The 26,444-nt window shown below is 42.8% G+C and overlaps 1 protein-coding gene across 1 annotated transcript in view; it reads right to left on the bottom strand.

Moving 5' to 3' along the window:
* WARS2 (tryptophanyl tRNA synthetase 2, mitochondrial) overlaps positions 1–26,444 on the bottom strand; it is a 54,677-nt gene that overhangs the window by 4,789 nt on the left and 23,444 nt on the right. The window contains 4 exon segments of the mRNA XM_036235028.1: positions 712–830; positions 7,872–7,957; positions 10,754–10,834; positions 21,898–22,155. Coding sequence (XP_036090921.1) covers positions 712–830; positions 7,872–7,957; positions 10,754–10,834; positions 21,898–22,155 — 544 coding nt within the window.

Here is a 26,444-nt window from a genome sequence, read left to right as displayed (position 1 = left end):
GCAGGGCTTAGGTTCCGTGATTTCTGCCTCTGCCACAAGTCTGCACGGCTACAGAAATGCCGATCCAGATTTACAGCTTCTTTCCTCAAGAAGATTCCAGACTAGCATGGGCTCGCCGCTGCGGCCGAGGCCTCACTCAGCGGGTGGACTGTCCACGCCCCCCTCGGCCGTGCATTGCAGAAGGCAGAGTGTGGACATGTCCATGTCCCTCTTGCTTTACCTAGACGATGGCCCAGCATTTCTCACTCTCAGGATTTTTGTTTTATCATGAAGAGGGAAGGCCAAGGAAACTGGTTTTGGAATCAGAACTCGACGAAGGCCTGGCTTTGCCGCTTAGTAGGTGTATGACTTGGACCCAAAGGTTAACCCTGCCAATGCCTTAGTTTCATAGGGAGAGTCACCTGCTCTACCAAATGAAATGTGTGCGTGTATATAAATTACACAATCCTTTTTAAATGAGAACGATTATCTTTAGTTTTTAGCCTCTCCCATACCTTTCGAGCTTTTCAGGGTTATTTGATTCAGTTATCCCATGAGGCCTACTAGTCCCACGCGACAGAAAAGAGATGTGGATTCTAGTACCAAGTCCTGAAGCCCATGCACGAGAAAGCCAAGGTTAGTCCCGTGGAAGCTCCCCGCCTCGGGCCATCCGTCCCCCAGTCCTCCCTCGGCGACGCGGCCTGGCTTCGTGGTCCCCGGCATGTTACTTACTCAGGATGGGCGTGGGCAGCGGGAAGAATGCCCCGTACTTCTTGTTAAACCCGCGCGCTAGGTCCTGAACTAGTTCCAAGTGCTGGGCTTGGTCCTCCCCGACAGGAACGTGCGTGGACCTTTAACAGAAGACAGACAGGAACACTCGGCAAGGCTCCCGCTTAAACGGAAATGACATCGCCAGCAGCGGCACGTCCTGTGCCTGTTTCACTGGCGACGTCCAGCACACAAACGTTCGCCCGCTGCAGCGGAAATGCTGAGAGACCCACGTCCTCGTCTGTGCATCGGACAAACGCCAACGAGATGTTTGTCTGCTCTAGCTCTTTCCTCCATTGCAGGAGAGCACAGCCATCATCACCAGCGTGACAGCATCTTGCCGGGAGGGAGGAATGGTATCTTAAATGGCCCATGCTCTAAGTATGATTGTGTCTTCAAACCACTCCTGGATCCCTCACCGAGTCAGCTCATATGACCCCAGCCTTGGCCAGATGCTTTTTACTTCAGAGCTCGTGCTCACACTCAAAAAGGACGCTCCACCCCACCCCTCAAAGCAGACATAACAGACAGCGCTTCGGGCAAGTTTTCCTCCCAGGCACACTCGGGAGTAACTCTAGATCTTTCCGGAATATGCTTCGTTTTCAAGTTAATTGCAATCACAGAACAATTAATATGCTGCAGGGGATGAAAAATTAATGAATGGAATCTATGGGTACAATGTAGATGGGTCTCAAAAACAATGCTGAATGAAAACAGCACGTCGCAGAAGATGTGCAGAGTATGCTGACATTTATGTGATTCTTAAAGGTACACATGAAAATACTATCATTGTTTACAGATGCATACGTGAGTAGCTCGTCCACAAATTTGAGATCGTAGGTGCCTCTAGAGAAGGAGGGAAAAGAACAGGGCTGAGGAAAGGTACAAAGGAGACCTGAATTTTTCATTTCATTAGAAAACGAAGACATAAAACAAAAATTATCAGAATATAGGGACTGTCCTGACAATTATTTAAATCCTGTACATAGTCTGCAGTGTTGGGTCATGGCGAGGTATGTCAGACAAGGGAAGAATTCACCATTGTAGAGAAGGCTTAATGGGGAAAACTTTACACTGAACTATTACTGGGCAGGGAGACTGGTGATTTTAAGTCTGTAAGGCTTGGCTGGGGCGTTTGCATTTGATAATACAGTTAATAAAGCGCCATTGTTTCTTGTTCGATGAAGTTTAATATTCCCCCTGTGAAAGCGGCAACCTTAGAGTGAACTTGAATATTTAAATAATCGTACATTTTGAGTGGAAAAATAACAGATTTTCAAAACAGCCGCGGCAAGGGAAAACTGCTAGAAAATTATGGTGCTTTGTTATAGAGCCCCTTGGTTAAGTGGTGGTTCTTGAAAAACTGGCAGAAGTCTCTTGTTGTCCTTGCGAATTACTGTCCACAGGATACTGGTCGGTTTAACACAGTTGTCTAGCGCATGAGGAAGTGAAGGCAGTTTCCACTAGCATAAGCCCTAGCTACTTTAAGACAGTAAAATATTTGAGGACGTTTTGAAAAATTTTGAAATATCCCTCCTAATTTTGTAATCATTTTCATTTCTGCGAATTACTTTCCAGTCCTCTGTAAGATGAAGAACATAATGGTGCCTCCCTCCTAAAGTCGTTTCAAGGATTAAATGAGATAACCAAGCATAGTACCTGATAGCAAGCACTCAGTAAACACTGGATAAACAAATATTTACCAATATCTGACACGATGAAAGACAAAGTGGTTAAAGAAAGCTAGAGACCCTGGTGTGAGGGACATTGTGACTTTTTTGAAACCACTATCGTTTTCCTTCCTAACAACTGACTCCCACCGCAAACATAAATATCGACATATAATCCCTGAGACGGGGACAGGCCTGGGCAGCAGTCCTGATATGTGTGGCTACGAAGCGTATTTGGAACTGACAGCTCACACCTCTGATTAGGTAATTCCAAAGTGCAAATGGCTATAGGAATGTTGAGAATTCTCCTCACTTAAGGAAAACAGGGGCGGAACAGGGAACGGGAGAGGCGACACACAAGGATCGTGCGTGACATGGGATCAGGACGTGGTTTCTCTTCTCGGAAAGTAAAGGGACTTGGGAAATTCTGCACAACAGCAGTGAGGGCTGTGTCCGCCGCTCTGTCTCGCCTGGAGCAGAGAGTCACCGATGGCTCAGTGACTGGTAACAGAAGTGTCCCTTCTCACGCTTCCCTCGGTGCCCATAACCCTGCGCGCTTGTCCCTCTGAGGTGTGCGTGCGCACTCCCCAGCTTTCTACGTGTCCCCTTTTCGACCGGACTTTGCGACTCCCATCTTGTAATTACGGTGAGGCCGACATGCAGAGGGCGACCTGGACTCTCCCAAACCCAATTAGCCAACAGGGCAGGTTATAAAGCAATTACAGTAGCCTGTAGGAAATCACGACGGACTGCGACTGACACAGAAAAAACAATTACCATAATCAATACACTTTAAGCACATCGGAATGAATATTTCCACATGTCAAAACGGTTCCAGACTCACAAAGCAACCAAACTAAACAGAAAACACATTTAGTTTTCATAATGACTCCGCGTGCGTCTTCTTGCCGTATGTCGAGTCCTTGCCTCCTCTTTTCTCATGATTCTGCGAGGTTTTGCTTTTTTTTTCTTTTTTTAAAAAAAAAAGATTTAAAAAATGTTAATTTTTTTCACCTGGCCCTATTGTTCCACTTGGCTTCTTCATCTGATTTGAGTTTGTTTGTTTCTAGTCTTTCCTCCCTCTGCTCCGGCAGCTCTCACCTCCCGTAATTTATCTTGGCCCGTCCTTCTCCGCCGCTGAGTTTACACTTCACATTAATTCAGTCTGTCTTTGATTCTGCTCACTTGTGGGGTTTATTCTCTTCACATTTGCAACCTCTCTCCTTCATAGTCTCCCTTTCACTTCAAATAATTTAGTGCTGGGTTTTTTTTTTTTTTTTTTTAAATTTATACCCTACATAATGATATCCATATTAATATGTCTTCTCTCTCTTCTTTTTTTTTTTTCCATTTTATTTCCTTTTTTCCTTACTCTGAGTGTGCTTTCTTAGACACGACATAAAACAAAAGTCTTTCATAATTTTGATTGTTATAGCTTCTGTCACATAATAATGCGTCTGATCTTCCTCTCTGGTGACAAAGCCGTTTTTCTTTTGCAGAGCTCCTCGCCGCATATACATTTACTTGGGATCCGCCCAACCCTCTGGCAGAATTAGTGTCTATGTGAATAATCAATGCCTACATATATCTGCTCGTAGAGATTTACTCTCTTATTTTTCTCTTTCCTACTTCTTTGGCTGTGCTGGTGAGTTTTCCGTGGTGCAGCCTTCAACCAGCCTGGCCGGGACAAGCTTTTGGTGCCATGTTTCCTTTCGTAAACGATTAATCCACCATCTCTGGTTGCTTGTTGGATATGCTGTGATGACTCTAATTGAGCACCGATTTATCGAAGACCCACGGCATGCAAGGCCTGGTGCTGGGCGCTGTGAGCGATATACTGAAGATTTTACCTTCTAGGGAGGTAAGGCCAGGAAGAGAGAGAACCCCGAATGGAACCAGACGCTCTTCGGGCTGGTCCCCGTGCCGTCTCCTTGTCCCAGTGAACGGCAACACCATTGGTCCAGTAGCAGAGTCAGAAGCCCAGGGTCACCCCCGACACTGCTCTTCACACACATCCAACCCTTTATGAGGTCCTGTCCCTTGTACCTCCTGACATCTCGTAAGTCTGTCTACTCTCTCACCTTCACTGTCGCCATCACAGTCCAAACGGACTAGTGCAAGAGCCTCTAAACAGCCCTCCCCAGCTGCTCTCGTCCCCTACAGCTCACTCTCTATATTTTGATCAGTTCTCCTGTAAAAATACATGTCAGATTATTTCATTCTGTCCTTGAAATGCACGCACAGCTTCCCATTGCTTTCGGGAGCGGATACCGGATTGTCTGTCGACAACCTGTACACTTCTCTCCCTTCTCTGCTTTCTCTTGATTTCCAGGGGGCTAGCAGCTTAGAAGCTACGTTTCTCAGACCACCTTCCAGGAGGGTTCTGGAAAGTGAGAAGGAAAGAGAAGAAACGATCGCTTTGGCAGTTGCGGGTGCACGTGTGGGCATCGGCAGACTGTACAAGTTGGGTTTTTGGCCAGCAGATTTCGGGAGCTCATAAAATTCGAGACAGACGGGCCTCACGGAAAAGGATGTAAATGAAGAATGAGAAGTCTCCAAAGCAGTTTCGGGAGCCGACTACCCCAGTTGCCTTGAATGGCAGTAGTCTGACCCCCAGACGTTCTGGCGACTCAGCTCCCTGCTGGAATTAGCGACCCAGGCGTTGGCATCCCGGCATTTATCTGTTCTCGGTTGGCTTTGGTTCTGCTCACTCTGGTCCTCGAGGCCACTGCCTCCTCGTTTTCCTGTGTCATCTCAGCTTTTGCTTTCACTATGTTCCTCCGCTCTTCCCAGACTTCTCTGTTCAGATTTTTGAGAAACAGAGAGCAGGTAGCCCGGGTAATCGCGCTCATCTCTGTTCGAGCAGATCCAGGGGCGCCATTCTACAACCTCATTTCTTTACCTGTGAAGCGGGGGTCATACCGCTTTACCTATCTTACGGAGCTGCTGTGCGCATCTGATTCGACACTGTGTGCAGCAGCTAATACGGTGCATGGCCGATAATAGTCTCCACGTGGTAACTCCTTCCTCCCCTTTCCCTCGGTCCATGCGTGATGCCTTTTTCTGGACGAGGGGCATCCTAGGTACTTAACGAAACTGTGTGTGTGTGTGTGTGTGTGTGTGTGTGTGTGTGTGTGTGTGTGTGTGTAGAGAGAGAGAGTGTGTGAGAAAAGAATATTTAATATATAGTCAGCTATTTGAAACTCTTCAGAAAAATACAGATGCAAAATAAAAAGTATGAATACTGGCTATTTTCATTTTGTCTCTCTTCGAATAGCTGCTATTTTATTAGACTCTTAAGCCTAAGATGGTCTCAGCTCTCTGTTTCTGGATTCCTTACCAAGTTCTGCCAAAACGATCACATAAATCTTTCACGCACTGGTCGAAGGCTCCTCCTCCGTGCCCTTCCTCACATTCATTCTCCTGCCCACCATGCACCACTCGTTCTAACGCTGATTTTGACAAGAGTAAACATAAAATCTATACTTGTCCTGCATCGACATTTTATTAAGAAGCTACATATAAATTTGCTTATAGGAAAAACACAAATGTTTTTCTATCTATCTATCTATCTATCTATCTATCACTATCTATCTATCTATCTATCGATTGATCTATCTATCTGTTTTTTCAACCTATCTATAAAATGTAACTTTTCATACATATCCTGGCTATGACCTTTTTCGAAATCCTGAAATATCTGAACCCGAAACAAACAAAACCAAACAAAAACGCCCCCAAGTGCTTGAGCTCTGTTACAGAGAAAACAACGGCACAGACTGAAAACCAGACCTGGGTTTGAGTCCTGCCTTTGTTACCTGTTATGAAGCAAGTGAGGGATTTCTAAACTTGGGAGGGAGCATAGTGATGAGGAATGTATGTCAGCGCAGCAAATGCTGTAGTAAACCAGGGCCGATCTTACTGTACTTGTCTGCACGCCCTGCAGTGGTCTAAGTGGCACACGTACCCAGGAGATGCGGGATATGTGTTGCATGGCAACAGTTCCCATGGGGACAGTCTGAAGGAAGGTGGCAGGAGAAAAGAGCCCAAAGGGGCAGAGGCTACAAGCCAAGCATGTGTGGCTGTCAACACGAGGTCTGGCCCGAGACCAGACAGTAGGGAAATATAGGGCTGTTTCTCCTAAGCAAAGGAGATACAGGTGTCTGCTCTATGCCTATGACCCAATTATGTCATCACAGGTAGACAGTTTCTCTTAATAATTACCTTTTATCTGTTTGTTTTAACAAATTGTACATAGAATATCAGAATCCTGATGGGGATAAATAGGAATCTGCCACCGTAATCCTCCTTTTAGAAAACAGGGACCAGAAAGGGATTGTATGTCATCCTCGGCACATAGTCTAACCACTAAATAGATCAGTGGTTCGAGAAGGAAAGCTAAGCGGTTACTTTTCTGGGTGTTTCCATCACAGTTTCACAAGGACTCTGGGGTCATGCCACAAGGTACACGCACTGTCACCCGCATGCTATTATCACGTTAACATGGGAAGGATGCGAGTTCTCCTGGGGAAGAATCGCTCAGGGCTTTAGGGGACAGGGGAGAAAAACGGCTAATGGGATTTCTCTTTCTCATCAGAAGCTTTCATGGCAGCGAGGCTTGGCCACGTGTGCGTGATGATCTAGAAGGCCAAGTGGGGCCTAGGGAGGTGCTATGGGGCGAGCAGGGAGGAATTGGGAGAGGGAAGGGGCCGGAAGCCCCGGCGAGCGGTTCAGAGAGTCCGGACACCGGTGTTCTCTGGCTGTGTCATTGTGAGACCTGTACGTGGTGGCATTAGCTGATTAGATGGATGTTGGGTCCAGGAGACGGGAGGGCACCGTATGCCATGCTGAAAAACCTACTCTCGACCTGCAGGTTCAATACGGTCGCCACTTGCCACAGGAAGCTATTAAACTTTAAATTAATTAAAATTAAGTAAAATTTAAAATTCGGTTCCTCTATCAACATTCCCAGTGCTCGATTGCCACACGTGGCGAGTGGCTAAGGCTGCGGAAAGCATTTCCGTAATCACAGGCAGGTTCTGTGGAACTGCACTGCTTTAGAATCTAGCTTACGTGAGAAATCGCCACTTAAAACTCTCGAGGTTTAATTAGTACTGGGGGAATACATATTGCGTATTGATTCGGAGCACAAACTCTGCACGCAAACTTTCGAGACTCCAATCCTGTTAGCTACATGACTCTGGGTGAGTGACTAACCACTCTGGGCCTTAGTCCCCTCATCTGTAAAATGGGGACGATAACCATGCAATTTTTATAAGGTCGTTGTGAGGATTAAATGGAATAACGTATGTATGTAAAGCAAACTGATTCACATATCGGATCCTTTCCCCGTCCCCTTCCCCCGTGAACCGAATCTTTTGGGGATAGGTTCAAACGACCCCTCGTCAGCACGAGTCAGGCACGTACAGCACCCGGGTGAACGCCGCTCCTTACTTGTACAGCAGGATGTCAGCGGCCTGGAGCACGGGGTACGTGAGCAGGCCCACGGTTCCATCGTGCTTCTGCTTGGCGGCTTTTGCCTATGGAGGTGAAAAGAGAGGAGGGAAAGAATCTGCCATGAACCCAATTATATGGCTACGTCAAGAAATCTTTAATGCAGGCAAAGGGTGATCTGAAGCCGCCTGTAATAACGTGATGTCTCAGTTCCTCTGAGCAAGTCTAGCCATCTTCTAGCTGGCTTGTCTTCATGCTCCAGGCTTAAATGGTAATAAGGCAGGTCTACTTCATAATAAGGCAAGGCTACTTCACTACGACCCTTTAAAGGATCCTGCACTCCCTCTATTTCACAGGTAAGCTCAGAAAATGTCATAAAATTAAGTTTCTATAAATTAACACGAGTTAACAGCAAATGCTTTTGTTTATCTGGGGGAAATCATCTAGAAATTTTTGCGCTGTGCTGTTGGCAAAACTGGAATGCTGCCTTAAAATCACATTTAAGAAAACAACAACAACAACCGACCCCAAAATTATGGCATTTAAAAAGTGAAATGAAGAGAAATTTTAATCTCCCCATCCTGATTTATCTGTATTGATCTTTCGGTGCTAAGTCAGTGAAAGTAAAGTGATTCCAATACACAGGACGTGCTGTGTAGACCAAAATATTTCCTTAATGGAGAAGACGATGGAAACAGCAGAGGTGGCATTAGAAATATTTAATAACCGGCGAGCGGTGGGCGCCAACTATAAACTACGGCGTGTGCCCACTGACTACGGGCCCCAGTGATGCCAAGCGCCCTGCAGCAGTTAAACAGCGCAGACAGGTAATTCGGTTCTGAGCAGAGTTGCTTATTAGCAGCGAGTACTGTGTGCAGTCCACTGGCAATTGTGTCTAAGGCTTAGGTATCTCATCGCTTGTTAAACGATAAATAGATATTTTGGGGTGTAGATAAATCTCATTTGTTCATTTAATAAGAATCTCTTCTCAGAGACCCGATTATTTCTGAACGGACTCGACCAATGAATCTATGAACTTATGCGGCCCTCAAAACCAAGCTCATGGGCTCATGCATTCCCCAGTAACGTGCAGACATGCCCTTCCCATCTGGGTCTGAAAAGCAACAGCTTCTCTCTTTAACCGTCTTAATGTCAATGTTTCATAAGTTAGTTTTACAAACTTCACATTTCTGGATACTTCCAGAGGTTTCTGGGTTCAGCATCTAAGGCTATGGACCATTCAAAGGAAACTGGAAAGTCTGAATGTACAATTCCTTCGGTACGTCTCCTTATTATAATGTCCATGAGAAAGCCCAGTTCGTAATGACCACCACTGGGCAAAGATAATGAAAGCCGAACTTGGAAGTGAGCAAATGGGAAAAGAACCCAATATTTAAAAGTTGCTATTGCATGAGATTTATAGTCTTTTATATTAGAATACCGAACCTTGAAATTACAAAGAAAAGGGAAAGATGTGGAGAGCAATAATATTTATTGAGTGTCTATTATGTACCCCAGATGCCTTACATCTGTGTTATATCTTTAATCCCCCAAGTAACTCTGACCTCAGCAGCCCTGACCCCACCTTTCCACCCCGCTGTCCCGCCTCTCGCTGCCCCAATCAAAACCAACCCACCCTCTTCCACAGTGCCGGAACCTTCCGTCGTTCCCTTCCACATTTTCCGATTTCTTGTTTGATTGTCCCTTCCCGAATAGACAAGGAGCCTCGTGAGAAGGGCTGCATTCGTCTGTCTTGGGGACGGCTGTTCCCCCAGCACCTGGCGTGACGTGAGACTTTGCAGAGGGCGTCATCAGTATTTGTTAATGAAGAAATGACCGCAGAAGGCAGTACCGTGCTTTGGGATAAGGCTGGCATTTGAAATCCACGTTTTTCCCACAAAGAAGAAATTACGGGCTAGTGGGAAGGCTTCTCCGGAATATCAGTGTATTTGTTATCAGGAGGTCTTTACACACTATTTTGAAGTACGAATACTTCCCATTAAATGAGTATGCGCTTCTTACAAAAAGGATTTCAGTATTTAACTGAGTGTTACAGTACTATGGTAGAGAACTTGTAAAATTTTATTTATAATTCCTGGCAGCTAATGATTCCCCAGCATTACCAACACCTCTCACTTAGGCGCTGTCATTTTAAGGCCGTCGATCTCTGCAGCATATGTGAAGGGTCCTGAACCAGCTTCTTAGAAACCAATGGCTCTGAAGACACGCCGCAGAGAACCTTGAAATCGAAATTAGCGTTGACGTAGTTGGGGGCTACCTACCCTTGGGTTATCCAATTGCAAAAATAAGTGGAAGCAAAGTACTATGAATTATCCAATTCATCTTTCTCAGCTGAATTTCTAAGAAAAAAGTACAGCCTTAATTTTTCTGTGGGTTTGAACTGTTGCCTGGACTTGACTGGTTTCAATATTAAATCAAATATGTTGTCTCGTCTCCCCACAACGAAAACATTCTTGCTCGACTGCCAGTTACTTCCAGTGGAGATGGGACAACTTCAGAGTTCAGGAAACCAGAAATTGTGATTGTTCGATAATGATAATGCAGTAGCTTCAAAGTCATTACCAAGTCCATCCAGAGGTCACTCTCATTCAACCGTACACAGATAAAACCGAATAATAAGCTGGGTATTTTTATCCAGTTTCTAAGTGAGAAGGAATCTTGGAAAACCCTTTTACTTTCCATTTAATACCCTGAGGCAGGGTTTAAAGATAGAACTTCTAGCTACTACCGAGGAGCAGACCAGGAAGGCCAATAAACTCAGGATTCCCAGGGCCCAGCACGAAAATAAACAAAGTAGAAACATAGCTGACATGGAGACCTCGGACTCCCTTCTGTTTGTCGATCAGATCATTAGCATTTACCTTCCACTGGTGTAAGTGTTGTAAGCGAGGCAGTCTGACCATGCAGGTAAGGATCCAACCGAGTTGCGTGTGTTCAGACACCTAGAGAAAGAAAACAAAACGTTAACAAAGGTTAGTGTTTTCCTGCATATATGACAAAAATAAGCAGACAACAGGCATTACCTTAGATGGCTGAGAACACCCCCGAATCAAGGTCATTTTAAAAAGGACAGGTGAAGGGGACTGATCCACAATGCATAGAATTTTAGGTGAAGATGAAACCTTCAAAATTAACCAATAACGATTACTAGACTAGTGTTTAAATCCTCTTTACAACATCCCTAGCAAGCAGCTAACCAGACTATTTCAAATGTTCAGTGAGAGGTTTTCATTATGTCCTAAGACATCTATTGCATCTTTAAAAAGCCAAGGTTATTATAAACACACACACACACACACACACACACACACACACACACACACACATTCCAATCCAGTCTAAATAATGTCTAAATATATGGAAGCAGCTATAATACCTGACATGTTAATGGTAGAGAAAGATACTAAACTTAAAGACTGAATCCTTTAGACCTAGAATAATTTGAAGTTCAGGAACCATCCTATCCCCACAAAGGGTGTTTTTATAATTTCTAGTCATCCATCTTCTCCACTCTGACTCCTCCTCTTTTTCTTCCTCTTTCTCCTCCTCGCTTTTTTTTGAAAGATATCTAGTCAACTAGAAAATATAACCTTTTCCCAATCTGTTTTTGTCTCAACCAAATTTAAACAAGTCACCAAACCTGGTAACAATGGAGATGATTCTCGGGCCCCGGGCCAGGTTTTAACCATGAGCTGGAATTTAAGGTCTATGCATCATCTTGTTCCAGAACCCTGGGGGATCCCAGCCCTTCGTCCACTGTGGCTTTATTTGTGTCCATATGATTTCCTTAAAAAGCAGAGACTGTTGCCAACTCTGAAAAGTGGCCCCAAATGTGTTCTTTGTGGGTTTTGCAAAGTAATGTAAAGGAACAGGGCTGAACCAGCCCAGGCCGGTTTTACGAGCAAAGAACCGCCATCTGGCCTAAGATAGTTTCTCATTTTTTATCTCAAGTCATGGAGAGGGAAGAGTTGTTTTTCATGTGTTTGACAAGGAATCACTTTTAAAGTTTTGCAAGCCGCTGGGCTGAATCTGTCATCTTTTCTTCCGAGAGGCATTTGGGTTTCATCGGGGGCAGTGGCTTTGACAGCATTGTCCATGCAAATTGCCAACTGCTGCTGTAAACAAACAGCTGTCAGACAAAAACAGTAAGAAAGAGGATTATTGCTTCGCATCATTAAGCAAAACACATTCGCATTAGAACTAATAAAACAAGAGCTGGTTTTTGGCATTAACGAGTAGGAGAGGATTTCTTTGCTGCTTCTTTACTGAACTGGGGAAAGGAATGACTGACAACCAAAGTCAAGGTGATCCCTTTTCTGCGACTCGGGCTCATGTGCTAAGCTTCGGTAACACGCAAAAAACTAGCATCGGGTCTCCATGAAATCAAGTGTTTTCCTTGGAGTAGCTTTTTATTTGGACATATGGAATGAGACTGATTTTAATATTCTGCAGAGATCTTCCTGGCGTTTCCAAACAAGGGAGCATGAAAATTAATCCAAATTATTCTCATACAGAAAAAGTAGGTGAAAGGTCAGAGGCTGTTATTTTTTCACCATTTACCATTAATAATTATGTAAGGCAGGGAGTCAACTTCAGGCGTTGGCTCTCTTAATTCACTCGTATTCGTGAATTCACAAAATGAGAGACGATATTGCAAATCATATATCCGATAAGGAGTTTGTATCCAGAATATTTAAAGAACTCTGACAACTAAACCATAAAAAGACAAATAATTCAATTAAAAATGGGCAAAGAATTTGAAAAGATATTTCTCCAAAGAAGATTTGTAAATGATCAATAAGTACAGAAAAGATGCTCAACATCACTAGCCATTAGGAAAATGCAAGTCAAAACCACACTGAAATACCACTTCACACTTACTAGGATAGTTATAATAAAGACAGACAACAAGTTTGGGGAAAGAAACAGAGAATTTGGAGTCCTTATGGATTGGTGGTGGAACCCTCATACAAAACCATATAGCCACTTTCAAAACAGTTGAACAGTTTGCAAATTATTAAATATAGAGTTACTATATGACGCAGTAATTCCACTCCTGGGTGAATACTCAGATAACTGAAATTACATATCCACATAAAAACTTTACACAGATGTTCATAGTAGTGTTTTTCATAACAGCTAAAAAGTGAGAACTACCCAAATGTCCAGTAACAAATGAATGAATGATCAAACTGTGGTGTATCCATACAATGGAGCATCAGTCAAAAATAAAAGGAAATGAAATACCGATAAATATTACAACATGGACCAACTTCAAAGATGCTACGCTAACCGAAAGAAGCCAGTCACAGAAGAACGCTTGCCATATGATTCCGTCTGTATCAAATGTTCAGAAGCAACAGACCTAGACAAGACGAAGGTCGCCAGGGAGAGGGTACTGACCCTCACGGGTACTGATGAAAATGTTCTGAAATTGACCGTGGCGGGGAACGCACGACTCTCTGAATATACGAAGCGTCATTGCACTGTATCTACTTTAAACGAGTGGATTATATGACATGTGAATTATGTCTCATTAAAGCTATTTAAGAAAACTACGCATGCGGAGTTCATCACATCTGTCCTTTGAGGTATCACCAACGAATTCTTCAGTGGCAATAAAGACAACACAGTTCGAGTAGTCTGGATTTTCTTATCTTGACGAGGTCTCTGCTTTCCTTCGCGGAACTCTAGACTCATACATCCCACTATCCGTCAGCATTTCTAGGTGGTTATCTAATAGACATCTTCAGCTCAACACATGCGAAACCAAACTCCCGACTGTCCATCCTAAACCTGCTCTATCCACACCTGTCACCCCAGTTGGTGGCAACTTCATCCTTGCAGTTACTTAGGCAAAAACCTTAGAGTCATTCTTCACTCGTCTTTCACACCCTGTGTCTAATCCATCTGCAAACCCATCGCTTCTACCTTCAAAATGTACTTAGAATCTTATCACTTTTCACTACTTCCGCCGATGGCACTCTGGTCCAAGGCCCCATCACACCCACCTGGATTCCTGTAGTAACTTCCTGCTGGTCTCCGGCCTCCACCCCAGCTCCCGTACAGTCTGTTCTTAACGCAGCAGCCTAAGTGTCCCTTTAAAATATATATCATGTCACTTCTGCGCTCAAAATCCTGCACTTCCTGTGTCCTCGGAGTACAAGCCACCAAAGTCCTTACGATGGCCCGCACACCAGGCATGAGCTCCCATTCGACCCTACCACATCTGCGATTCGAATCCTACTCCTCTCCCTCTGCTCCGTCTCATCTGGCCGTGCTGGCCTCCTGTGTCCCTGAATACAGCAGGCGCGCTCCCACATTAGGGGCTTTGTTCTGGCTCCTTCCTCTCTGTGACAGAAATTCTCTCACCTAGCTTCTCACCTGGCTAACTCCCTCACCTTAAGTCTTTGCTCGAATACTATCTTATCGAGGGGGCTTGTCCCCACAGTCTAAAGTAGCAATCCGTTCCCCTCAACACCACTCCCAACTCCCCTTAATTTTTTCCTGTATAACCGATCGCCTTCTCATACACTTCATGTCTGACTTATTTATTACAATTATTATTTATTCTGTATTGCCCCAACAGAGTAAATACCATGGCAGTGAAGATTTTTGTCTGTTTTCTTCACTGATGTAACATGAACACCGAGTGCAGTACCTAGGACACAGCAAGTACTCAATACATATTTGTTAAATAAATGCCTGAATGAAATGAAAGGTTTACTAATAGGGATATGTCTAAAACAAATGCAGCATATCTTTAGAATGGCATACTATGCAGCGAATAGAAGAAATGAGCTAGATTTATATGTATAAACCTGTGAAGATCACAAAAAATAGGCTGCTGTGTGAAAAAAAGAAAATTGCAGAAAGGCACTACTCTATGGCACCATTTATGCAATTATATATTGATATTAAATATATAATAAGGATATTATATATTGTTCAAGAATTGTACATGAAAACAGGTATGAAAAATTGGCTAGATGGATACACAGTAAATCTTATTTTGGTTAGACAGATTTTGGGGATAGAAAACAGGGACTTGGGGGCAAAGGGACTCGGCAAGCACAGGGTTAAAGGAGACTTCAACTTTATAAACATTTTCTAATATAAGGAAGTTGTGCAAATACGACTAAACGCTAACAACATTCATCTTTGGTGTTGGTTGGGACTCTGACTGTTTGTTATGTTATTCTCTGTATTTAAAAAACTTTTCAAAAAATATTCCATTAGCAAAAAGAATACTGAATAGCATGATTCCAAAAGGTGCAGCTGCCAGGTATCAATCGAACCCCTTCAAGCTATCAGCTGGTTCAGTAAATACTAGATCAAATATCTCAAATACCCTCAGTGCTCCTTACGATTTTACTATTTCCCGTAAATGTTATCTTCCCAGGAACTAGGTCCTATTAAGTTTTAGTTCTGACACCTGGAAGACTGTTCAGACTCACAAATTCCCAATTATCCTTTCTTCTCGGAAACTAGCACTTTCACGCTGAGTTATTTTTATTAGACGCTTATCATGCTCGTGGCAAATCCCCTTAACAGAAACCTTGTTTGGGGATCCGACTTCAACTGAAAGAGCTCTGTTATCAATGATAAGCTCTCACTCACTCTCTCCGGCCGGTCTGCCGCCTGTCAGTATTGAAGTTCACCGATGAACATCCCTCCGTACACATTTGGATTTTAAAAAAAGGCAAAGGACTAGAATAGACATGACTCTAATGAGGCTGAAGAAACAGCCAATGGACACACAGAAAGATGCTCAGCATCAGCTGTCATTAGGGAAATGCAAATAAAACCACACTACTTTCCTGAATGTTTGAAATACTTCTTAAAAGTTCACAAAAAACCTTCGGCAACACACTCTTCTGAAAATGTTTTACTATCGAGTATAAAGAGAGGCACTGTCATTACTTTGACCTCCATCTTCCAATTCTACTCCATCCTCGGACGAATCAAGGTGCCGGGGTGGCCGCAGTGTGTGTGTAGCGGGTGGGATGAGAGAGAGTTAACATCTGCCAGGTGTCACACACCGTATGGTTTAAATATCCCCATTATAGACATAAACGGGGGGTTCGGAGAGCTTGAGTAACTTGCCCAGCATCACAAGGAGAGGCCACAGTGAGATTCGGGCCAACCATTTATGGCTTCAAAGCCTGTGCTCCTCCTACTATTTCCCTGAGAAGAAAAGATAAATCTTCTTGAAAATATAAGAGTCGACCTAAGCCAGGTCCAAGATGGGGGCCGTGCAGCCTCTGCCCGTCAAGCCACACAGGAGAACAGATCTCGGAAAGGAAGTGGAACTATCTGGAAATTTTTAAGAGAAGGAAACAACGTGAGAAGTTAGGTTACGTAATAGTCTTCCTAACTCCTCTATCTTGTTTATGCCATGGGCCATTTAGACCCTCTGCCTCTTCCTAGAAGCTTGGGAGGTGATGTCCGCTTTACAAATCAATCCCCCAAGTCCATTCGTCTGTCAGATGTTTGCTTCCTTCCTTTTGATTACGAGTGGAATGTGCACCTGTCGCTGGTAGGCTAACGACTTTGAGAGTTCACTAACTATAAATTTGTACTCAGATATGCTTCCCAAATTACCGGGAGAAGTGAAAACATAAGAGACTCCGTCGCGGCGTAGGCCTTGGTGTCGCACCTCCGAGGTGAGGGACGAGGAGTCAGGTGTAACTTTCGTTTGTATTCGGCGAGCCAGGACTCACGTCATCAGTTCCTCGGGCATTCATTCAGAAACTGATTCCCTCATAGTCCCCTTTCCTTCGTTATTATTATTAATTTTAGTTTCCCGGGAAACAAAACATGACTCTCATTAGAGAACGAGGCCACGTTCCAAAGCTGCGGGTTCCGTTCTCCTCCCTCTCGGCTCTTTGCGGGACTCCTGGGACCCTCTGTAACATGATGTGTGACCGTCAAAACTGTCCTTTTCTCCCAGCCTTGGCAGGAAGCTGTGCCTAAAGCTACAGACCCCAGCTTTTATCTCCCATCTGCAGGGCGATTCGATCGCGAGGCAGGTAACGACGAAAGATGCTGAGACACGCAGCTCAGGGACAGCTGCGGGAATCGGATGGGGTCTGCATTCGAGCCTGCTGGAAATCAAAGTCCACTGACTCTGGCACTGGGGCGAAAACCCCTGCCAATACACACACAGAGGCGGGCTTTCCCTCCCTCCCTCCCTCCCTCTCTCACACACATGCACGCACGCACACACACACACACACACACACACCCCTTTCAGAGGGGAGGCTCTGTAAAATTCCCCACACATGGCAACCATATTTCAGGGAAGCACCATGACTAGGGGCCAGTGGGAGAGAAAGAAAAAGAAAATAATGAGAAAAATCTTCAATAAGCCTAAATTGTTCCAGTCAGACTGCTGAGAAAGAATGCGAAGGATTGGAGATGAAAATTATTGGTAAGAGATGGACATTGTAACGTAGCTAATTCTTTCCCTACTTCAGACGGTTACTGGCGCTTACTCTGATGCATAGCAATGGCACCTGGGGAACCCCGTCTTTCTATTTAGCTATAAAAATTTTTGCTTAACACAATGGATATACGTGAAAAGACCACATTATACAAAATAAAAAAATTTGTTGTCTCTAATTCCCGATTTTAAAAATTCTTAATTTTACTCGTAAATAATTATGGGGGTGGGGGAAGGCAGGTATAAGTAATTTTAACTGGCTTTGGCTCCCAATAGTTAAGTATAGTTCGTTTTCTAAATGCCCATCCTCTCTGCTACATATTTAATGATTAATTAAATGTACTGGGAAATATCCAATGTAAAGGAACCAACGAAAACCTCGTTAAAATGTAAACTGATCTCTAAGTTATCTGTTTTATAAGTTAAGAATTGACTTACCGAATTTCCTAAAAATGAAACCAGAAAAAAAATACTCAATTTCTGCTTTAAAGAGTTATTGGTAAAATTAATTAGATCATCTGAGCACGCACATGCGTGTGCGCACACACATGCACACAGACACACACACAGACAGACAGACACACACACACACACACACACACACACACACACAACCCCAGTGATAAAAAGGGACGGAGGAGTGGAAAAAACCCTGGCCTGGTGTTCTCGGGGCCCCATGCCGCATGGGCTTTCTGTGCGCCGAGTTTAGATTTTCACCCCAAGGGAAAGAAAGAGGCGCCGATGTATTTTACGTAGAAAGATGGCTACAATGGGGGGGGCATGGGCTATCCATTTTTGAGACTGACTCAGGACCGCAAGGGTAATGTAATGGTCGAGGCAAGAAGTAACCAGGGCCTGGAGGTCAGCTCTGGCTCCCTGCTGGCCCTCTGTCAGCTCCTGAGGCAAAGCCACAGTGGGGTAGAGAGTACGGTTCTCTCCCACGAGTGCATCTTCCAAAAGTGGTGCCTCAGGTAGAAAATAAAAAACAAAAAGTGTCCTGGATTCAGCACCTACAAGCTGCATGACCTCAGGTAGCCAGTTAAGAAGACACATTTACTAAGCCCTAGGTGCCTCTCAGAGAATGGGTTTAAGTTCATTTTCTAATTTACTTAATCTCTTTATACCTTAATTGATCAATCTGTGAAAGAACCGTAATGCCTAACTCACACACTGTTTTGAGAATTAAAAGGGGAGTCAGATGCTTGAAAGGCTTGGTAAATCTTACACATTTAAAAAGAGTAGTTTTCTAACAGACGTGACTTTCAGTGTTTTTTTCTAGATTAAAAATGCAGTCCCCAACTGTTCAAGGCTCCACAGAGTGATAAAAACTGTTGCTAATTATCGGTTTTTGTATTGCAAGATATAAAATACAAACACCACGATGATTCTTTCGCCTATTAGAACACTGCAAATAAGGAGCCACGTGTTTAAAATAAAAACTGTGTCAGGGACATTAGCTTTTTGATGATACCTCTACTTGAGTGGTTCGAAGAAGCAAAAGCCAACACATGCCTCCACGGTTTCAAGACAAAGCATAAGAAAAACTTCTCACCATCGTCCATGAACAACTTGAAGCCTTTTGGCCATTCCTAAAGAACGGTGTCTCAGCACACTCCTTTCTAGGCACTCCGTGGGCATTAGTTTGTATTCAAACTATTAAAAATGGTGACGAGCGACTATGTAGGATGGTAGTTTATAGCCACTAAATATCAGATGACAGATTAGTGCAAACAGAAAGCAACAAAAAATTAAGGCTTATTTTTATGCTCCAAAGAGCTAATTTTAGAGCAAATAAAAAACACTGCTAAACATATCAGAGGCATGAAAAAAAGGGGGAGCATAAAAACAATCAAAGTCTTAATTTTTTTTACGTGCAGAAGAATGAACTGACGAATAAATCAAATCAATTTATTGATCAATAAAACTTGATCGATAAATCAAAAGGCATAAAAGAAAAGGAGACTTAAGATCCACGAGCAAATGTAACGTGTGGACCTTGATTAGATCATTCAAACAAGCCAACTTTAAAAGACATTTTGGGAGAATTAGCATAATTCGAATGTGGACTGGGTATTAGATGAAAATACAGAATTATCACTAGCTTTGTTGGTGTGCTGACAGTATTGTGGTCATGTAAGAAAATTTCCTTAGTTTATGGAGAGGCATATCGGAATATTTAGGAAATGAAATGCTATGATGTGTGATATCTGCTTTAAAATACTTCAGTGAAGAAAACGACATCGATGAGATCGAATCATAAAATGTTAGTAGGTGACCGGCGTATAGTACACTATGTTCCCTATTCTTCTGCATGTATTCCTCATGAAATATTTTAGAAAGGAAAGAACACCTGGTAAGATACCTGGCCACTGAGTTGGAATAAGGTTAGTTGCCCCAGGTAAAGAAATGAATGGCCCAAACCAAGCATGTCTTGGTATCAGATAGATACTTGGGGACAAATCGTTGAATGTGGGCCAACGAGTGCTTCTCGGTAAATGATCAAAATTCGCCCAAGGGAGCTGAAGGCAGGGATGGGAGGGGTAGAACAGGGAGGTAGTTTAGAGGTGCACAAAGGCCACTGAGGAAAGAGGCAGCGCTGGTCACCTCCACTCTGACCTAGACCCACAACCACTTAGGGAACCAGTGAGCTCATTTCATACCCTAAAAAAATCAAAGGGAAGGTGAATTTTATTATCCCTCAGTCAAGAGGGAGTTCTCACAAAGTCTCCCGTGTGGTAGGTTACTCCTTCAATCGCTATTTTGAATGACAAAGTACCACATGGAAGAAGATAACCTTGATTATTGCAAATATTAGATGCTGAGGGAGGCCACTGCCAAAAATCCTTTACGAAGGAGGAAAAAAATTTTAATATGGTAATCATTCCCGGGGGTATGAGCTCAACGTGCAAGGGCTGGACGTGGTTGTAAATAAGCCTTTAATTTTAAAAGTCACTTCAAAAAGCAATCTGGCCAGTGCTTACTTTGGGGAGAGGAGGCATTTTCATCTACAAGAAGTATGGAACTAGGTACCAGGAATATAATTTTTAGAAATAGTATCATATAAGGATCAAAAGAGAGCTTGTATCAAAAACAAGCTAGATGGCGTGAAGATGACGTGTGCTGGACAGGGCATCAGGCGACTCGAAAACTGACCCTAAGGGTGACCGGCATCACGATGCTGGAGACGGATGTGAACGGGTGGAAGAATCCTTGTCTCGTGGCATCTGAGAGGCACCTTCCTTTCAGAGAGAAGGCGGGAGTGCTTCTGGGGTGCAACGACCAAAAGGGTGAGAGATCTGGGGACAACTGGTTTGAAGAAAGTAAGACCTATGAGATTAGGCCCCGCAGGGTAACAATGGTGCAAAGTAAACATCTCCGAGTATTTGAAGAGCAGAAGCTCAATGTGCGGATGGGCATCACAAGGAGGCAGGTGTTTGTTCGATATAAGAAGGACTTTACTACAATTAGATCTGTCCAAGGTCGAATTCGAAAGTCCTGTGTGTAAGTAAAGGCTTCCTGACCCACTATAAGGAAGGAAATTGAAGTAAATTTCCTTTATGGTCATTGTAATGATTAGATTCTAATATGTTATCGAGTGACCATCAAGCTGGCAACAAGTTTGACTTGTTGATAACTGCGTTTATTTTGTGAAGATAACTCTTTTCATTTATTATATATATTTTAAAATGGTTGCTCTTCCGTGAATCATTATATTCAGTTCTATGGGTGATAAAAAAAAACACACAAAAATAATAACTATCAATGTTTATGATCAAGGAAGGAGATATACACATGTGTAACACACGCCACACATGTATATATGATAACATGTGCCAGAATATGTATAACATACCATTCCCTGGCTGGGGCTTTGTCACAGGTTAAAGAAGATATATAACGGGGGCGGGATCCAATTAACATTTTCATCTTCTTTGCTAGGGAGTCTCTTAAGGGCCCTGTCTCTAGTCCAGGCTATCTGCCTGTCCAGGCGTACGCTGATTCATCCGCAGTGAAGATATGAGTCAGATATTTTGGCTCCATTCTGAAGCCTTTCTTGGCTTGGACTCAAAACACTGGATGCTGCCTTCCAATTTCCTAGCTAGTTCTCGCAAATCTTCTCAAAAGCTATTACACAAAGAATGAACAGCGGGACTTATCCAAGAGGCCTTCCAACCGCAGTACTCAACAAAGCAACGTTGGCGTTCGGTAAAACCAAACCCTGTCCTTGATCCCCAGGGGATCAGTCTGGATGCAATCCAGTACAGGAGACAATTCCAGGGCCGGAAGTACTAATGAGACACAACTTTTTGGTATACGAAGCACTGCAAATTTACCAAGTGTGGTGGAGGAAAAGTTGAAAAACACTACCGCATTGTAATAATACTTAGTGATACAAATACAGAGAAAAACATCAAAATGAAACAATCGCATCTGATGAAATCATCCTTGAACATTTTTTTTTTTGTTTTAATCACAAACAGGAGTGATATAAGCCATTCGAAGTTTTCTTTAGATAATCTGAAAATAAAAGTGTTCTTAGTTCTCATCTAAGACGCTGACCTGAGACTGTTGGAAAAGGATACTCTTCTCTGGGTTTATGCCACAGGCAAGAAGAGCAGCGGTCATATCCAGGGTGCTCTGCCGCAGGACGGCTGGGTCCTGGGGGACAGTAACGGAGTGCAGATCAGCAATGCTGTACAGCACGGAGTCATGCTTGTCCTGCAGCCTCACCCAGCTCTCGATGGCTCCCAGGTAATTCCCAAGGTGGGGGATCCCCGTAGGCTGGATGCCAGAGAATATTCGCTTCACGGCGTCTTTCTGGAACACAGGAAAACAAACGTTTTTGCTTTGGAGGCAAATATAATCCACGAATCCAAGTTACCACAGCTGTAATGGCGAGGCCTATTTTTTTTAAACTGTAATCTGACAGTTGTCATCTTTGTGCATTTATTTTATTCCTTCTCTGAGCAAAGTTTGATGTTAGGCGCTATTAGAAACAGAAATTTATATTTAAACTGGTGGGGGGAGGGTTGAGTTAAAAAACTTACAAATACAAAGGCTCATAAGGAAAAGTCTGCATTCCCAAGAGAATGTGATCTAATTGGAGAGAGAGGAAAACATTTATGAAAAGGTAAATAACAGTACAATGTAGTAACATGACCTTGATCGGTTTGGAAAGATAAATAGTGGGGGACAGGAAGGTGTTCCCGAGAGGAAAAGATGACTGAATCTGGGGGTCAGTGAGGAAAACTTCAGACAGAGAATCAAATTTCACGGGAGAGTAAAGGGGCCTCAAGGGTTTGCATGTGATTTCATTCATTTTGCAGTAAAGGCAATGAAGCATTAGGGGTAAAGGCTACCAACTACTAAATTCAGTTTTCTTTAAAAGTAATTGCTGATGTATCAGTAATCTTATATACCAAGGTGTATATCTTAAGGGAAATTAATTATATAATTAAGTGTGCAGGATCTTGGGCTAGAAATTTGGAAACCTATACTCTATGTCTAATATTACTTCTTGATAGTTACTTAACTTTTCCTTTTCCTTTTGATAAATCATACTTAGTTTTGTATGACTTCCAAAAAGTCTTTAATTCTGTATAATTTTTTAAATTATATTAAAAAAAATTTGTCATGGTTATTTTTTCCCACATTTATATTTTCTAATATTAAATTTATAATAGAAAACAAGAAAAAAAATATAATACAGAGTGAACAAATGCAATTTTCCCCTTGAACAATTTTGCATTCTATAGTGAAAAAACAAAAGTAAATATCTATAGTAAATATGCTGTAACTAAAAGGTTGTAAAAAAAAATAAAATGCACCCTTATAATTTTCAGCAATAAAAATGTTAATAATAGCAGCCATAATTTACCAGACACCTATTACATTGCAGGCATTTATGCCTAGTGCTTTATAAACATTGATGAATTTAATTCTTATAATACTCGATACGGTGGCCTATTATTATCCAATTTGCAGATGAGACAACTGAAGCTCACAGATATTAACAGGTCGCCTATAATAGTCACATGGCTAATAAGTGATGGAACTGGGATTTCAAGCCAGGTATCACTGGTCCAAGCTCACATACGCTCTTTCCGTGAGCTGTCGTGTTTTGCACAGCTGCCATCTACTGAGACTTTATTACATTCAGTGCTTCAATTCTGTAACTTTTCTGTAGGTTTGAAAATTTACAAAAGAAAAAAAAAGTTACAGGGAAAAAGAGAGCACTCTAATACATGTATCTCCGTATAACTGTGCACCAAGTTTCTCTAGCGTGCATCCCTAAGAGTAGACTTACCAAGTCATAACGTATGCATCTGTCTCTTCCACCGTAGGACAGTGTGCTGAACTATTTTTAAGTATGTAACAATTTGCGGTTTCTACCATCAGTTCCTGTGGCTCCACAGCCTCATCGACACTTTGCCGACATTTCTATTTTTAGCTAATCTGAGTGGATATGAGGTAGAATCTATTAAGGTTTAATTGCATTACTTTGATTGTTCAAGAAGTTGAGAATGCTTATTGTTATTGCCCGTTTTTATTTCCTCTTCGTGGAGAGCTATTCCAGGTAGTTTGCCTATTTTTCTCAGAATGGGTTGTCTTTTTATTGATGTAAGAACTTTTTTACATTCTGGGTACTAATATTTTGTCAATTATATGTGTGTTCAATATATTCTCTCATTGGATGGCTATTTTTCTTCACGTTATTTTTTGATAAAGAGATGTTCCTTATTTTACCAACGATATAATTTTTGACTACAGATTTTTATGTTATAGAAGAAATCTTTCAATACCCTGAGGTCATGAAGATATGTGTGCACGCACGCGTGCGCGCGCACACACACACACACACACACACACACAGATATATACTTATACAAAGCATCTGCATGGGTATGTGTATGCTTTACAGTTTTATCTTTCACACTTAAGTCTGTATCCATTTGGAGTTTTTGCATATGGTGTGAGGTAGGCATCTGATTTCTTTCTTTTTTCTTTTCTCTTTTTCTTAGCTAGATCTCTAATTGTTCCAGCACCACTTCTTGAAAAGATTGTCTTTCTTCACTGTTCTGGAATGCGACTTCTGTCATAAATCAACTATCTCTATACGTTTGGGTCTGCATCTGTCATTCTCTTCTGTCCCATTGGTCCACTGGTCTATCTGTCTACCCCTGCGTCAGTACCACAATTACTTTTTAAATAACTCTTAGGATCTGGTGGACCAAATCTTTCTACCTTCTTCTTCAAGAGTATCTTACTCAGCTTTGGGCCCCTTACATGTCTCAGTATGTTTTATACCTCGATGAAGCTGAACATTTTAAAAAGTGACCTAAAAAAGTCCTTATCTTTATACCTAATAGCTCCTAAGAGCTAATCTGCTTTAGATATGTGAATGCCAGGGCTACTTAAATTTTTCCTTTCTCTTTCCCCAAGAATATCAAATCCTACAAATATAGTCTATTTTTCCCAAACCTACTAATTTTCCTCTCTGCTTCTGAGATGATAGCCCTAAAGTAGAATGTTACATTATAGTTCCATGGTTCAGAATTGTACTTGATCCAAGCACTCAGGAGACTTAAAAGATTCGTGACTCTGAGGATATGAAAAATATCTTTAAGTAACTGAGAACAAATATAATCTTACCAGTTGAAACCACACACACACACACACACACACACACACACACACACAGCCTTCAAATGACTAACTCTCCAAAGCATAATTTAGAACCATTATTTAAAAAATACTTTGTAATTGAGACTGAGGCTGGGAGGGAAGGAGAGGTACACATGGAGAGAGACAGAGAGACAGACAGAGAGAGAGACAGACAGACAGAGAGAGAGAGAGACAGACAGACAGACAGACAAGAGAAAAGTTAGCATAGAAAAGCACCTATAAGTGAGGCTTTGTCCAGTAACTTGGGACCTTAACCAGCCCTGGGTTCTTAATATGGGAATAAGCAAAGGAGCTTTCAGTGAGGTAAAAGAATGATTAATGGGCTTTAGGGACTGATTGATGAAAAGAGAAAGCGAAGCAGGAAAACAAGCTCTGAACTCAATAAATGGAAGAGAAACAAATACCATCCAGAAATTCTTGACCTAGAATGAAGAGGGACTATTTATGCTCAAAGAAAGAGTTACGCAGACTAGGAATAGCGAGTTGAAAAGAAATAATATGAACATTTCCCCATAAATCCCTCCATGGCTAAACTAAAGAAGTATTCCCCAGGAGACATGGAAAGACTCGTTCTCAAGAAAACGAGGAGAGAGAAGCCGTAGAGGACAGACTGTGGGAAGAAAGAACTGGGAGCAGCTGGCACGGACCGAACGTGAGCGAACGCATCTCTTGCATTCTCCGGTTTCTGTGATTCTGCCCGTCCACGTGGAGGGGATGACGCTGTCAAGAAACAAGAGCAACAAGAAATGTTTTGTTTGGTGTTCGAGGAACCATTAAAAAAAAACACAGCCTCTAAATGAGAACTGGATTCCTGGTCTTAAAAATACACAGAAAGAATCCCGCTCTTCTGTGGTGAGTTTATGTTCCCGTCTGCTCCCCCCGGCAAGAGTCAGCAGGCAGCCCGCCGGCATGGCAGGGGAGACGGGCCTGGTAAGATGAAATCACGGGGCTGGAATGCGGAGTTAGGGTGGTGGGAGGATGGGGGTTCTGTGTTCAAAAGCACTGGAGTTGGGGAAAAAAAAGAAAAGAAAATGAAAGGAATACAGGCTTCCCAGTGGACAGGAGGCAAACCACAAAGAAAACATCTTCAAGACGAGCCCACAGGCATTCGCTCATGGGAAGCCTGCAGCCTCAACCTGCAGGCCCACCGCTGTGCACAGAGGATGAAAAAGGAGCATTCTCGTAAAACAGGGCTTCATTTATATTTCGAGTGTCTTTCCTTAATAAATGCCACTTCCAATCGGTACGTTCATTGGCTCATTTCGTAACAGAATCGGCATTCTCGATGGGCCGCTTCAGCCCTGGGGTCCCAAATAGTCCAGAAGAGAGGGCGGCTGTTCGAATCAAAGGGAGAACATGCTTATCGACCTGACAGATGTAGCCAGAACTCTTCTCGTCTTCAGGTACGGAGAATATGCGAA

The sequence above is a fragment of the Rousettus aegyptiacus genome, unplaced genomic scaffold (assembly GCF_014176215.1).
Source record: "Rousettus aegyptiacus isolate mRouAeg1 unplaced genomic scaffold, mRouAeg1.p scaffold_m13_p_17, whole genome shotgun sequence".
In the NCBI taxonomy this organism is placed as follows: Eukaryota; Metazoa; Chordata; class Mammalia; order Chiroptera; family Pteropodidae; genus Rousettus; species Rousettus aegyptiacus.
Note: the sequence above shows the minus strand (reverse complement) of the source record. Positions and strands in the feature narration are given on the sequence as shown.